Consider the following 13,835-nt stretch of genomic DNA (forward strand, 5'->3'; position numbering starts at 1 on the left):
CAATAAGGAGATTTATATATACATTCCCCCTGTAAGGGGACACATTAAGAGTAAAGTTGATTGAATCACTTTGCTGTAGAGCAGAAATTAATACAACACTGTAAACTATACTTCAATAAAATTTAAAAAATAAAAAAGTGACATTTAGGACTTTGGTTGATCCCCTGCCTAATGACCCCCAATTCTGTTCTGATTCCCTGTCCCTGAGAAATTCTAATGCTTGACAAAGGGCATGACTCCGGACTTAGAAGATACCTACCTCTGAGCATCCTCCGAGATTCTGAGTCTTTGGTCATGGTTGCTAGCGAGTGGGGGAGCACGCTGCCACAGCTGTTGCTCTGTCCCAGGGGCAGGTGGCCCTGTGAGAACCAGGAGGAAACAATTCAGGCAAGCTGCAAGCCCAGTGGTCCTTTCGGACACGGCCACATCACTGTTTGCCTAACTCCTGATTAAGCACAGAAGGCAGCCAAGGCAGGTCTTTGCAACCAATGTACTGATGCTAAATGGGACAGACCAGTTGCTGTCACTCGCCCAGAGCTTCGCAGCAGCCTCGGCGTCACAGCCGTTCCTCCACACGGAGCAGTTCCAGAAGCGAAGACAGATGGGAAAACACTGTCTAGGCCCACCTTTGAGAAAAACTCAGAAGCCCTTCATGCGCCAGGGGCAGAGGGTGGATGCAGGGACAAGAACGCATGCACGTCATGCACGAGGACAGGGGCGATCCACACATCACAAGGGCACCAGCTTCCATCTGCTCTGGTGATCAAGTGGGCTAGAAACTGGAGAATCCCACTAGCTGGCCCAGCGGTTTTAGCACTCTTTTAAAATAACAAAATCCTAGGGTCAAACATTCTGGGAACACTAGTTTATAAAATAGATAAAAAACAAAGCTATTCTGACTAAGGGCAAGAGAAGACTCCAACGTCTGTCCCGCTCAGAACCTCCTTCTCTCTCGCCCTTGCCTCCATCCTGCCATGACCCTTCAGGCAAGTCAGCAGAGCAGGAGCGAGGGCGACTCAGGCATCACACCACATGGGCTGACATTCTAGCTTCAATGCCAACCCGCTGAGGACACGCGGGCCACTCACCTAGCTTCTTTCCACCTCAGTTTCTCCATGTGTACAATGGGGACACTAATTAGATTAATACCTCTACTGCATGGTGTTGTTGAGTTTTACAGTGAAACAATACACCTAAAAGGCATAGCCCAGTGTCAGGTTCCAAGAAATGAGCCAATAAATATTGGTTGCTAATACTCCTAGAATCCAGAGCTTACATGCTCCAATTTCCAGATCTAGAATGCAGCCCTGGGCGTGTGTCATGAAAGTGAATGCCACTCACCACCTGTGTGGTGGTGGCAGAACATACCCTGGACCAGGTGCTTTGGTCCCAGAGCGTACAACTCCAAATGTCCTCTGAACAGGATAGAAAGTGCAATTCAGTCATGATGTCTGCCCAACAAGCAAACTTAACGGTCTGTTATTGAGCATTATCTTTAAGGCCTTTGCAAGTCAGTCAACACAAGGCCAGAAAGACTCGCTGACGGTGAAGCCCATGATTCTCCCCATGTCCTACCTTCGGGGTGGTGCTTCTCCCCATAGTAGCACTGCTGAAATGTGGGGATACGGAAGGTGTGGTTTTCTTTCGAGGCAAAGTGTCACTCAGATAGAGGCCTTCCTGGTGCTGTTTTTTCCTTTCTTCCAGACTTCTAAAATGCTTTAGGTGCAAATGTAAAGCAGAATAGCAAAACTTGACTAATTGAAACAGGTCACTAAAGAAATTAAGAAGTATGCATTTACAAAGAAGCTTTGGAATTTTAACACAGACTTGAAAAAAATTATTCAACTTATGTTCGCTAAGAGACCTGGGATAACATTTGGTAAGACACACAGACATGAGAAGAATTTATTACTGAACCTAGAAAAACTCAGAAAAATCCACCTGTCCTTTGACAGTAGTGCCGGCTGCCTTGGGGCCCCAGGACAACTTACAAGTGACTGTGGTGGCTGCCATGTGGATGGCGGAACAGTCAGTGGACAAAGCATGTAAGCAGGTCCCCCCCTGTCTGTCTGGACAGTTCTGTGTGATCGCACAGCTCCCAGAGCGAGGAGAGTAAGAAACGGGAGAAGGAAGGAGACGAAGAGAAAGTAGAAACAGGGAAACCGGCTTAAAGACGGAATCATGTTTCAATTACATAAACACACTCCAAATCCACATAATGTTTCCATAGAAGGCATCCTTCTAGACTGAAAAAAAGATCTTGACCAAGGGGCCTCCACAGCAGTCGCTCACATTTAAAAATCCTCCTGTTGACCATTTCAGTTTTTCTTTTTTTTTTCTTCAGACTCCTAAGGCAACATTTTGCCAACTTGAAACTTACCCACATTTTTCTTGGCCTTCCCCAAAATGTCTTTGATAGGAAAGTTATTTCCTAATTAGAGATTCTTTAGGTTGGATCATTTTAATACTAAACTCGGGCTTTTGAAATATCTAAAAATTAATGCAACTCTGAGATATCAAATTTGCTATCAATCTTCCAACATTCCAATCATGAAGAATATCTGTATTTTAACCTAACAATTATCTATTTGTACTAGATATTTATTAACCTAAAATAGTGGGGAGATATGGTCCTTTAACCAAAGATAATAGATAGGAAAGGTAGCTTTAAGAAGGGTAAAAGAAAGGCATAACGAACCAGAACTCACCTACTTTGGGAGGTCTATTGACTGACAGCTTAGGATCTTCTGGGGCCAAATCCATGTAAGGGTTTGATTATAGTTCAAAGTTTCAAAACGAAATTGTTTGGTGGCGTGGTGGCTAAGCCATGCTCGACTCTTGCGACCCCGTGGATGGAGCCCACCAGGCTCCTCCGTCTGTGGGATTCTCCAGGCAAGGATACTGGAGTGGGCTGCCATTCCCTTCTCCAGGGGCTCTTCCTGACCCAGGGATCAAACCTGGGTCTCCTGCATTGCAGGCAGATTCTTTCTCACTGAGCCACCAGGGCAGTTTGTGGGTATTCATAAAATGTCCTAAAAAGAGGGCAATGTGTTTGGAATAAGAAATTATTTATTCTAAAATATGTAATAAAAAACTGTTGTTCTATGGACCAAATGCACTGCTTGTGATATGACCCTGGACAAACTGCTTACCAACACTGAGTCTCAGGTCCTTACATACCATGGGATTGTTAGAAGGAAGAAATGAGACATTTGTAAAATGCTCAGGAAGTTTTGACTCACAGCAGAGGAATGGTGTCTACTATTATGGTTTCAATAATGTGTAAGGAAAATATTTTGTGTTGATCTAGCAACTTGGTATACCATGGATTTTATGGAAATAATTATTATAATTTTGAAAAATACCTGATGTTGCAACATTTTGATTGAATGGGAACTGAAGCATGAGGATGTGAAACTAGCTCCAACGTATCAAAAGCCAGGAGTGGACAGTCAAGGTCTCAAGCTCTCTAACAATCCCCACACTCTTCGGGACAAAATAGACGTTCTTTTTAAAAAAGGAGTATGCACCTTATCTTTTTAAAAAATATCTTTGGAAAAACTGAAGAAAAGATTTCACATCAGTAAGTTTGCTGTCAAGGTAAAATTTCCAAACTCTAAATGCCGGTTCCTAATTACCTGCTGGTCCTGCTGCTGTCGCCTTCTGTGTTTCTTAGCTGGCAGAGGAGGAGGTGTGTCATTTAAGGGAAAAGAATCGACAGAGGGAGCCATGACTTCAGGCCAAGGGGCTGACGGAGGTTCAGTGATAGGATGAGAAGAAAGAGTGGAAGGACACATAAATCCAGAACAGACAGACGATCTTTGCTTTAAAGAAGAAAAAAAAAAGTATTTATGTGTCCATATGAAATGAAAGAATAAGACGAAGAAATGAAATTGATAATCTCATTGTTCTGTTATCTTATATGTTACTCAAGGAGTCATAAATGACGGGGAGTAGTTAGCCTCGTGTTCAAATCCCACACATGGATCAGTAGCAGGTATTTTAATTTACTATTATTTGTCTCTCTCCAAACGTTTTAAAGCAGCAGAAAATTAAAAAGAAGTCCGTACCGTAAAACAAAATTGAATACAAAATCAAACTGGAAAGGTGCTTCAAACCTACAATTTTAGAAAGTCTCTTTGCTTCTAAGAAAACTAGGCTGGGCTAAAGTGCTAAGATATAGTTTACTCTCCTGGACTTCCTTCTCCTAGTACTCTACACTCTGTACCATATTTCATGGTTTCATGTGTTATTATTAGTAGAGCATTACTTCCCAAACTGGTTTTCCAAACTGAGCATCGCTCCAGCCCTCTGGTCAGCCAGACATATCTCTGTCTCACACTTCACCGTTTTGTTAACCACGGGTTAATTTTTGACATGAGGAAAGCAGTGAATGAATGAAACGGCATGCCCACACACCTCTGTACTTTGTGACGGGCTCATCAGCACAGCTGTGGAAGGCCCAGGGGCAGCGGCGTCAGCATCAGCAGGGAACTGCGTGGAAGGGGGGAGATTCGTGGAACTGCCGCACGGCTCACTAATTTCATTTACAGTGATATAGCCCTAGAAGGAGGAATTGATAAATTACACATGAGGCAAGCAAGCGCTGAAGCGTGCGAGAGTATTAATGCTCCGGGACAATGGAGTTAGCTCAGAGCATCACAGCCAGATATCTGTGGTATTATCAGATGCTTCATTAAGGCAATCATCAGTTATTAAAATGGATGTATGATGCTTAATCTTGAAAAGTTGTATTTCCAACATTAAAGGTAAATTTTCAGATAAAATCAAAATGACTTTATTATAAATAACCCAATACCTTTGATTTAAAAATATCCATCTATATCAGTATTCATTCTGTTGACTGAATAAGGTTGTCACTACACAGCATTAAAAATAATCACACACAAAAATAAATCTGAGACATGAAACCGACAACGCAACCACTCTCTCATTCAAGAGACTTTTCCATAAATCTTTATTTTAAGATTTTCTCTGTTTCTTCTGTTGCCTGACAAACTAGAGAGTGAATAAATACAGACTAAGTACTGCTGACTCTTGCACTAAGACATTTATAAAGCGGTGATTTATTTGTAATGGAACCTAGCTTTTAGGCATCTCAACAAAATGAACACAAAAAGAACACTATTCTCCTGTGAGCCTTCCCTAGCAAGAGAAATGTACACGTGAGCGTGTGCACGCACGCACACACACACACACACACACCCCCTTAAGGCAAAGCTGCAGCTCAAGGCAACTTCCCTCTAGGACAGTGAATTTTCAGTTACTTTTAAATTCAGTGATTCAGTTGTGGCTTCAGCTTAGAGAACATACCCATGAATCAAAATCTTTGAGAATAAAAATTTCTGAATTTACATTTGAGGAAAAGGTCCTTGTAAATTACCACGGAAAGTAATTGTACAGACCATTCATATTTTCACTACATGAATAAAATAGTATGAAAAAAGAATAAAGGGTATAAATGAGCATCTCTCTTTTAAGAGTAAGTTGTGTTGAATTTAATATTTGAGTTCTACTTGTCCAGCAATCCTTTCAGACAGTGGCCCCAGGAAAGGTAAGATACTGATATGCTGGTAAAGCAAAAATCCCAGACTGGAAAACAAGATTTTCACTGAGAGTTTATAATTCTGACCACGTAGAGAAAACCAGAGTTGACTGTTCATAAATTGAAGATATCAAAATCCTGCTGAATTTAGTTTTGCTCTTCAGAAAGGGGCAATAGGTAGTATGTAAAGTTTTATAAGATTAAATTGAAGAAAGGAAGTTGAAAATTGGGTTTTCAAATTTATTTTATCTTTGATAATGAATGAGAATGAAGAGTAGCAGCTTGAGTTATGCTTTTGCTAAGTTGATAGAATCTTTCAAAACCAAAATTTGATTCCTATATGACTCACATATAGCCTATTATAACTGTAATAACTGTAGTAAACTAATTAATTGCTTAAAAATGTATGTCATTTTTCAAAAGTGGGACTTATTTAAAAGAGTTGGATATAAATTCATCATTCTTTTAAAAAAGAGAGAGAGAATGAGAGAGTGGGGGGAGAGAGAGAAAGACGAGAGAAAGAACGAAAATCAAAGCAGCTTCTGAGCCAAGTCTGCCAGACATGGAAGAGAACACACAGCCACGCACCAAACATGAGAGTTGCAGACACACAAATACGGTCAAAACACCAAGCGGGCTTTCAGCGGCCGGAGGGCTGCAGGGAAAGAGAGCAACTCTAGTAGGAAGGGAAAGACTTTATTCTTCCGAGAGGCAAAGAGACCTCAGAGCCTATCTAACGCATTTGGAAGCCACGAGTCCTTCAAACTCACGTCCAGAGTCAAACTGCACACCTGTCTACTTAAGCCTATTCTTTCCCAGTCTTCTGCATCTCAGTAACAGCTACTCACCACCCACCTCATTATTCAAACTGGAATTTTTAACAGCAGCATTCCTGACCATGCCCTTAACGTACTTCACTCCCACATCCAATCTATCAGCAAGAACTGTCAACTCTACCTCCAAAGCATTTCTGCATCTAGCTGGTTCTGTCCATCTTTCTTTATTTGTTCAAATTCAAGTCACTATACTGCAATCACTGCCACACTGGTTTTCCAGCAACTCTTCTTTATAATTCAGTAGAGCAGCTCAGAATGATCTTAACAAATGGATCTCAGATAATGTCACCTCCCTGCTTAAAACCACTCAGTGGCTTCCCATCCACATAAAGTAAACCATATTTCTTTAACATGACTCACAAAAGCCGGCCCCTGCCCGCCTCACTGACATAATCTTATTCCTCTACACTCCATTCACAAGCATCCTTTATGCAGTGAATCTGCCAGTTCTATGTTCTAAATAATGGAGAGAAACTCCATAACTGAATGGTCTAATAAAGCTTTTGTGGAAACATTTCACAAAATGCTTCCAAGGTATGTATCAGTACGTACCAGTCATACCTATTATGTGATGAGCGTTTACTTCACATACATATATATATATACACACACACACAGAAAATATTTCCTATGAAGAAATCCCTAACTTTGCTGTCTTTTTAAAGCAGTTTATAAAGTGGTTTTTGCTATTACGAAAAATTTTATGCATAAGCAAGCTTTTTCTTTAGCTTTTTGAAAAAAAAGATGAAGAAAACTATTTCTTTCTGGTAAGGGTTCTAATTTTCCAAATTAGAGTTAAAATATTTTACCATTATAGCAGTGTAGCTCTATAAAAAGATATTTGGGAAAGGGTTAGATATTTGGGATGGGGTCTTGGGAAAGATGAACATTTGGGATAAAGAGGGTGTACAGCTTAATGTAAACAGGATTTTTCAAATTTAGGGCAAAATAACCCAGACAACATGGGGGGAAAGGGTAGAGATGTCTGGGGGCCTTTCATGTCCCAGAAGACCTAGGAAAAAGAGAAGAAAGTAGGAAAGATGAGAAACTGAGAAAGGAAAATGCAAGGTGAAAGAAGAGCTATTAAAACTAGTTTTGGTTTGGATCCTAAATGTTTGAAACCCCAAAGTAACCTACAACATCACTACTAAGCAAAGTGTACACACACACACACACACACACACAGCATCTGCATCAGACATAAAGATAATCCCTGAAATTCTCAAAGCATAAATCAGGAAAGACAGGAAAACCTCAAAGCACTGAGTGCTTTCAGAAGTCACTTGGGTTCATGTTTCGCAGTCAGCTAATCCCAGAAAACTGAGGTACATCTCCTGAGTTCTAAGGTGATAACGAGTGGACATGTAAAATCACAGCTTACCTCTTTCAGAGTATTGGGGGTGACCGGAAACCCTTTCCCCCCAGAGAGGCTGGAGTATTTCTTTTCCAAATTACAAAGATTTTCCTTTTCCTGAAGGAACACAAAATCCATTAAGCTGAGTCAACTCTGTAGTTTCCTGGTGACTGAGGATGCCACGCTTTCATGGGACTTATCGACTCTTCACATAACTTCTTTCGTGAAATGTTTAATTGCAGCCTTTTGTCTGTTTTTTAAAATTTTATTTGTTGGTTGTTTACTATTTTTCAGTTTTGGAGTTTCTAGTGCACTCTGGATACAAGTCTTCTGTCATTTACTCATTAAGAAATCTCTGTTTACTCTGAGGTCATGAAGGTATGCTTGCCCACCTGTATTTTCTAGAAACTTTATCTTGCTGGTTTTTATGTTGAGGTCTATCATCTGTCTCAAGTTCATTTATATGCATCTTATGAGGATAAACAGTGTTGAGATTCATTGTTTTCCATCTTTGCCTAGTTGATCCAGCACCACATGCTGGACTTTCCTTTCCCTTCTGGATTGTCTTGGAACCTTTGTCAAAAATCAACAGACAGTATACGTGAGTCCATTTCTGGACTCTGTTCGGTTCCTCTGATCTATATGTCTGTGTGTATGCCAGCACCACACCCTCTTAATGCTACAGCTTCACAGTAAAACGTGAAGGCAAATAGTATAAACCCTCCAACTCCGTTCTTGTCCAAAGCTGTCTTGGCTAAGCCATGCCCTTTACATTTTCATATTCGTTCAATTCCCATCATCTGCGACAATTGCCTTCCATAATGCTGCCCCGAACACTGAAGCAGTGAACACTGACCCACTGTTCCAGAGGGGTATACGGTCGGGGTGCTGTGGCATCTGGTCGCAATATTTTCATCAACTGATCACTACATAACTTTGTCTTAACGTGGGTTTCCATTTAAAGACATCCTATTTAATAGACAATGTTGATTATTAACATTAAACTCATAGCCAAGAGCACTCTAATTCCTACCTGAAAGCTGTTTATCTAACAGATGCATTTTCTCCATGAGGCACCTCACAACCGTCCTGCCCTTAGAACCCCAGGCAATACTTAGCACTTGCGAGGCATTTTAAACAGCAGAATCACCAATGAAAAGCACAAAGCATGAGAACATGGCCCCAAATGGTCCACGAAAAGGGCGTCTATTCACAGCAGGAGAGCAAACAAGAAGGCAGAGCGCTGTCTTGCTCAACCTCAGCTGAGAATGTGAATGTACACTGAGTGACTTAAAATTTTCACTGTTCTGTGCTCACCTGTCCATCAATGACTGCATGACAACTACTGATCTCAGGGTTACCAAGGTTAGTGACCAGGGAGAGCCACAAACATGGACCCCGTGGACAATGAGGATCAACTGCAAATTTCAGCATCACTGGAATTTTTATTGGGGTTGAGGTGTAGCTATAGGTCAATTTGGGAAAACAAAAATCTTAAGACATAGTTTTTACAACAGAATTATATATTTTAATGAGGAGATCTTATTTCTACTTTGTGCTTACCCATTAAAAATCTATCACTAAGAGATTTTTTTTTCTTTTTTTTGCTAAAATTTCAGCAACTACTTAAATATTATAAGTTGCATGATCAAATTTAAGCTGGGCCTTTGACTTTTGTGTGCAAAAGGTCGTGGGGAAACTAACAGCACCAGAGTTCACCCCCAGAGCAGAGGATGGGGTTGGAAAGTCCAACTCCAACTGGAGATGACCAGGTGCTGAAGAAGCAGGAGGCGGGGAACTGCCAGGGACTCGTGTGGGCTACAGAGGTAAGTAACTCATGTACGGAACTCATGGCTGCATGTGAAGGGCCAGTTTTCTCTTCTCAACCTAAACATGGCTAAGCAGCAAAGAAGGGAATGAGAGCTCCAACTCCGTTTCTTCTGGGTGGGACCATGGTGCAGCCTTGTCTTTACTCCATCATGTGAGATTTTTCTCTCCTGCACTCCACTCTGAGTCCATCTCATGTTTTCATGATCCCAAGTGTCCCATTTCTAAGTGGCCTGCATGCAAGGCCCAGTCCTGAGACTAACCCCATCAACTTTAACGTTTGGTCTCTCGTCCCTGAAATTAAGAGATTATGTCAGAAAATTAGGCTGCAGTTTGGACAAAATAAACCCTTTACATGGAGCACATCAGAGGCTGTGTGGAAGGGGACACAGTCCCTGTGATGAGGATGACCTTGCCACACCCACACGGGGCATCCACCTCACCAATTAAGCCAAACTAAATCCAATGTGGCATTTTCCAAGAAGACCTATATTCAAATAGAGTTCAAAACACCAGAGCAACTGAGCCAAAATATCTGACAGCAACAAAAAGAGCAGAATACGTTTAACCTATTTGATGAAAAATAAGATTTTTTTTTTTGAAGAAGAAAATCAGAAAACATACTGATTTCCCATAGTTTGGATTTTCACGCTGTGGAAAAAGCATGAAGAAAATGTCTTTGCTTATTTCTGAATTACAGTTAATCATTCAGAGCATCAGTTTATTAATGTGGAGGATTAAATAAAGATGTATATAGAAAAGCCTTCCTTAAATTATAATTCGTTCATTAAAAGGCAGTTGGTTTGATGGAAGCGACTTTCCCTGAACTGGAACCTGTGTTTTACTGTCACCAGTACAGAAAAGAAATACTTACTCTCTGCAACATCATTATTAAATTATTCTTTTCTTTCACAAAATGATCTTGTTCTCTTTGAGCCTGCTGGACAATGTGATTAGCTTGCTTTTTCAATGCAGAAATTTTTTCCTGGAGAAAAAAAACCAACCATAGAAAGATGTACATTAGACCCTTAGGGCTTGCTGTGTGTCCCGGAAAAGGGAGAAGGCGTGTTTGTAACCAGAGGTGCAGTGACCGCACTTCACTGACGTTAGGTGTGCTGAGTCGCTCAGTCTTGCTGACTCTGTGATCCCATGGACTGTACTCCGCCAGGCTCCTTGTCCACGGGGATTCTCCAGGCAAGAATATTGGAGTGGGCTGCCACCCCTTCCTAGGGGGTCTTCCCAACCCAGGGATCGAACTCAGGTCTCCCACAGTGCAGGCGGATTCTTCACCATCTGACCCACCAGGGAAGCCCGAGAATACTGGAGTGGGTGCACTATCCCTTCTCCAGGGGAGCTTCCTGATGCGGGAATGAAAACGGGGTCTCCCGCATTGCAGGCAGGTTCTTCACCAGCTGAGCACCGGGGAAGCCCACCCAGTGTTAGGTATGCAGTCATTATTACCAGACTGGGAAGCAGTTTCTTTGAACTCACAGGCTCAAGGCTTTTCTTCACCTAAGACCAAGTAATTTGGAATGTGTTTGAAGTATCCATAAGTCAGTGGGAAATCTTATTTTAGAACATAAATGAATTTCTGACTTCACCTTGGGAGATGCCTCATGGGAAGAAAAACAACGGAATTTCTTGTTTAAACTGAAAGTGTCACCTTCTCCATTGTCCTTTCCCTCAATTTTATGGGTTTAGTACAGAGCACTGTGGTGAGGATTATAAATTTTGGAACAAGAGATGAATTCAGGACTCGACATCCGGGTGCTCAGGGTTGGGTGGAGGCAGTCACTTGCATAGCATTCCACAAGGCTGCTTCTAATAGTAATAAACTATCAGCCAGCTTTGAAAACTACTGGGTCTGGAAACAGAAATTCCAAAAGACTTTTCAGCAAATTATTTTAAATCAAGTTACTATGATTGCAAAAGCAAATAATTTAAAATAAATATCTAGATTTCTGATTTCCTCTACCTTGGTTTTCACATAAAAGAACCAGACACTCATAAATACATCTACAGCATCGGGTAACACTGACTATACCAAGGCTCAGCTTATCTAGTTCGGAGCAGCAACTGGCATGCACGTGGCAGGCTCCATGATCTGCCAAATGTAACAACAGACACAAAGATGTTCAGATATAGCCGGTATACAGACAGACGGACACATGCTATAGCTATATTAACAACCACTATTGTCTCATAGCAAGGGGTATATATATTTTGACTTTTTACATTGAACAACACTTGGTAAAAGTACCTTTCTAGTAACAATGTTCCTCTGATACTCAGCCACTTCACGCAGGAGCTGCTGGGTCAGGTTCTCCTTTTCCTCATCTAGACGGCTTTCACGCTCAAGCTGCTGGAATTCCAGGTCTTCAAAGTGTTTGCTCTCAACATCTAGTAGGTCGGCATCCTTCGGAGAAAAGGGAATGAAAACAAGACACACGAGGACGGCTGCAGCCTTCTTAAAGTGAAGGAAAATCAATAAAAGCACAAAGTCCAAAATATCTTTCCAGTTACAACACTGACCAGGATTAGAACATGATAATCATCTCTTTGGAGTTAAACTCCAGAGTGGGGACTAGGATGAAACTGAAAGTGACTGCGGTGGGGGTGCGAGGGGGGCATTTATTTCACCATTGGTTTTAGACTGCTCTTTGGTTGTAGGAATTCTTGCTTTAACTCTACCAGGTGGCTTTAAAATGGATCATGAAATACAAAAAGAATGCAATAAATAACCTAAACATTATCTGCAGACCAAAGGTATGACATAAGCTCTTGAGAAACTTCCTATTTTTCACAAATTTCCAGATGAAATCAGACTTTAGCATAAAGACTAAATTCAATATTCCAAAGTTGTTTACTATTAAAAAAAAAAGATTTAGCGGGATAGGTTGGGAGTGAGAGGGAGGTTCAAGAGGGAGGGGACCTATGTAAACCTATGGCTCATTCATGTTGATGTATTGTAGAAACCAACACAGTATTATAAGGTAATTATCCTTCAGCTAAAAATAAATATATTTTAAAAAATGAACCTTAAAAAAAAGATTTAAAAGTTGGCATATATAACAGATCAGAGGTCTCTAAGGGGCATATATGTACCCCGAATGGCACATAACACAAGGCACTGGGATATGAGAAAGAAATATTAGACTTTCTTTATATTTATTTTTAATTTTTCCTTTTCTTTTACAATTTTTCAATAAATGCTCTCTAATGTACATACAGGTAAAATAACATATGTAAGATTATTTTAAATGAATATATATATTTTGAGCATGCATAGAATACATATAATACATGTATTTATAACATCATATGACCTATATGTATGTACATATAGAAATGCATGCTCAAATAATTTTAGTGAAGGGAGAAGTCATCAAAAACATTTGAAGACTGGAGTTCTTATATGGGCTTCTGTTACTCCCTTAAAATTGTTTACAACCTTTTTACTAGAGAGAGTAGGAACCGCAGTGCTCATAAAGCACAAAGACTGACTCCAAAGGTTAAGCAGTGCTAGTCTAGGAATAATCTTCAGGGCATTTAAGAACAAACAAATCATAAAAGTCAGTCTAGAAGAGGCATTCTCCAACCTATGAGATGTCTGAAGACAGGGGTGAAACCAGACCTGAGCAGAGGCTGGTGCATGTGGTATGAATTGTCCTCCCATCTACTTAAAGAAAACAAAAAGCCTTTTTTGTTTTTGGGAGCCTTTGACAGAACTGTAGAATGTGGTACGTACAGAAGATTCTTTTTAAACATATAATTTATAAATACTTAATGACCCCCCAAAAACAGGCAGCTGGGCTACGTGACTCACAGTTCTAAGTGCCAGGGCATTTTTTTCAATCAACACATTAAAAAGAGTTGGATTTTGTGTTGTTCTTTCTCAACCCTTTATCAAGCATAGTAGAAAACCTTTTGTATACGCGTGTGCAAACACACATACATATATAGTATGTATGTATAATATGATACATATATTTTAGAAAACATGAATTTTTGCTTAGCTAAAAAATTTATGACATTTTGGTTCATAACCACTTGTTTGACTTGGTATGAATAGAATACTAGATTTCCAATTTATATTTATTCAAAACTTTGATATAGTTTCATGTATTTTGGCATCTAGTATCACTGCTCTGTCTAGAAAGTTTATCTTAGTGATTTTTTAAAAATTGAATGAGGATTGAATCTCTTTATTCAATTCTGAGAATATAAAGAAATACTATCTTGGTTTAAAAAA

General features: G+C 40.3%; 1 protein-coding gene across 9 annotated transcripts in view; it reads right to left on the bottom strand.

The window, feature by feature from the left end:
• Window positions 1-13,835, bottom strand: part of PHLDB2 (pleckstrin homology like domain family B member 2) — a 234,285-nt gene that overhangs the window by 23,646 nt on the left and 196,804 nt on the right. For 6 of the 9 annotated variants that reach the window (XM_065913484.1, XM_065913483.1, XM_065913486.1 and 3 more), the window contains 6 exons: window positions 11,844-11,999; window positions 10,458-10,568; window positions 7,784-7,873; window positions 4,420-4,563; window positions 1,576-1,716; window positions 260-359 (listed from right to left, as the gene is read on the bottom strand). In XM_065913484.1, the coding sequence (XP_065769556.1) occupies window positions 260-359; window positions 1,576-1,716; window positions 4,420-4,563; window positions 7,784-7,873; window positions 10,458-10,568; window positions 11,844-11,999 (742 nt within the window). The remainder of the gene's footprint in view (window positions 1-259; window positions 360-1,575; window positions 1,717-4,419; window positions 4,564-7,783; window positions 7,874-10,457; window positions 10,569-11,843; window positions 12,000-13,835) is intronic. The other 3 variants (XM_065913485.1, XM_065913489.1, XM_065913490.1) reach the window with 3 other exon arrangements.

Source organism: Muntiacus reevesi, chromosome 21 (genome assembly GCF_963930625.1).
Source record: "Muntiacus reevesi chromosome 21, mMunRee1.1, whole genome shotgun sequence".
NCBI classification, from domain to species: domain Eukaryota; kingdom Metazoa; phylum Chordata; class Mammalia; order Artiodactyla; family Cervidae; genus Muntiacus; species Muntiacus reevesi.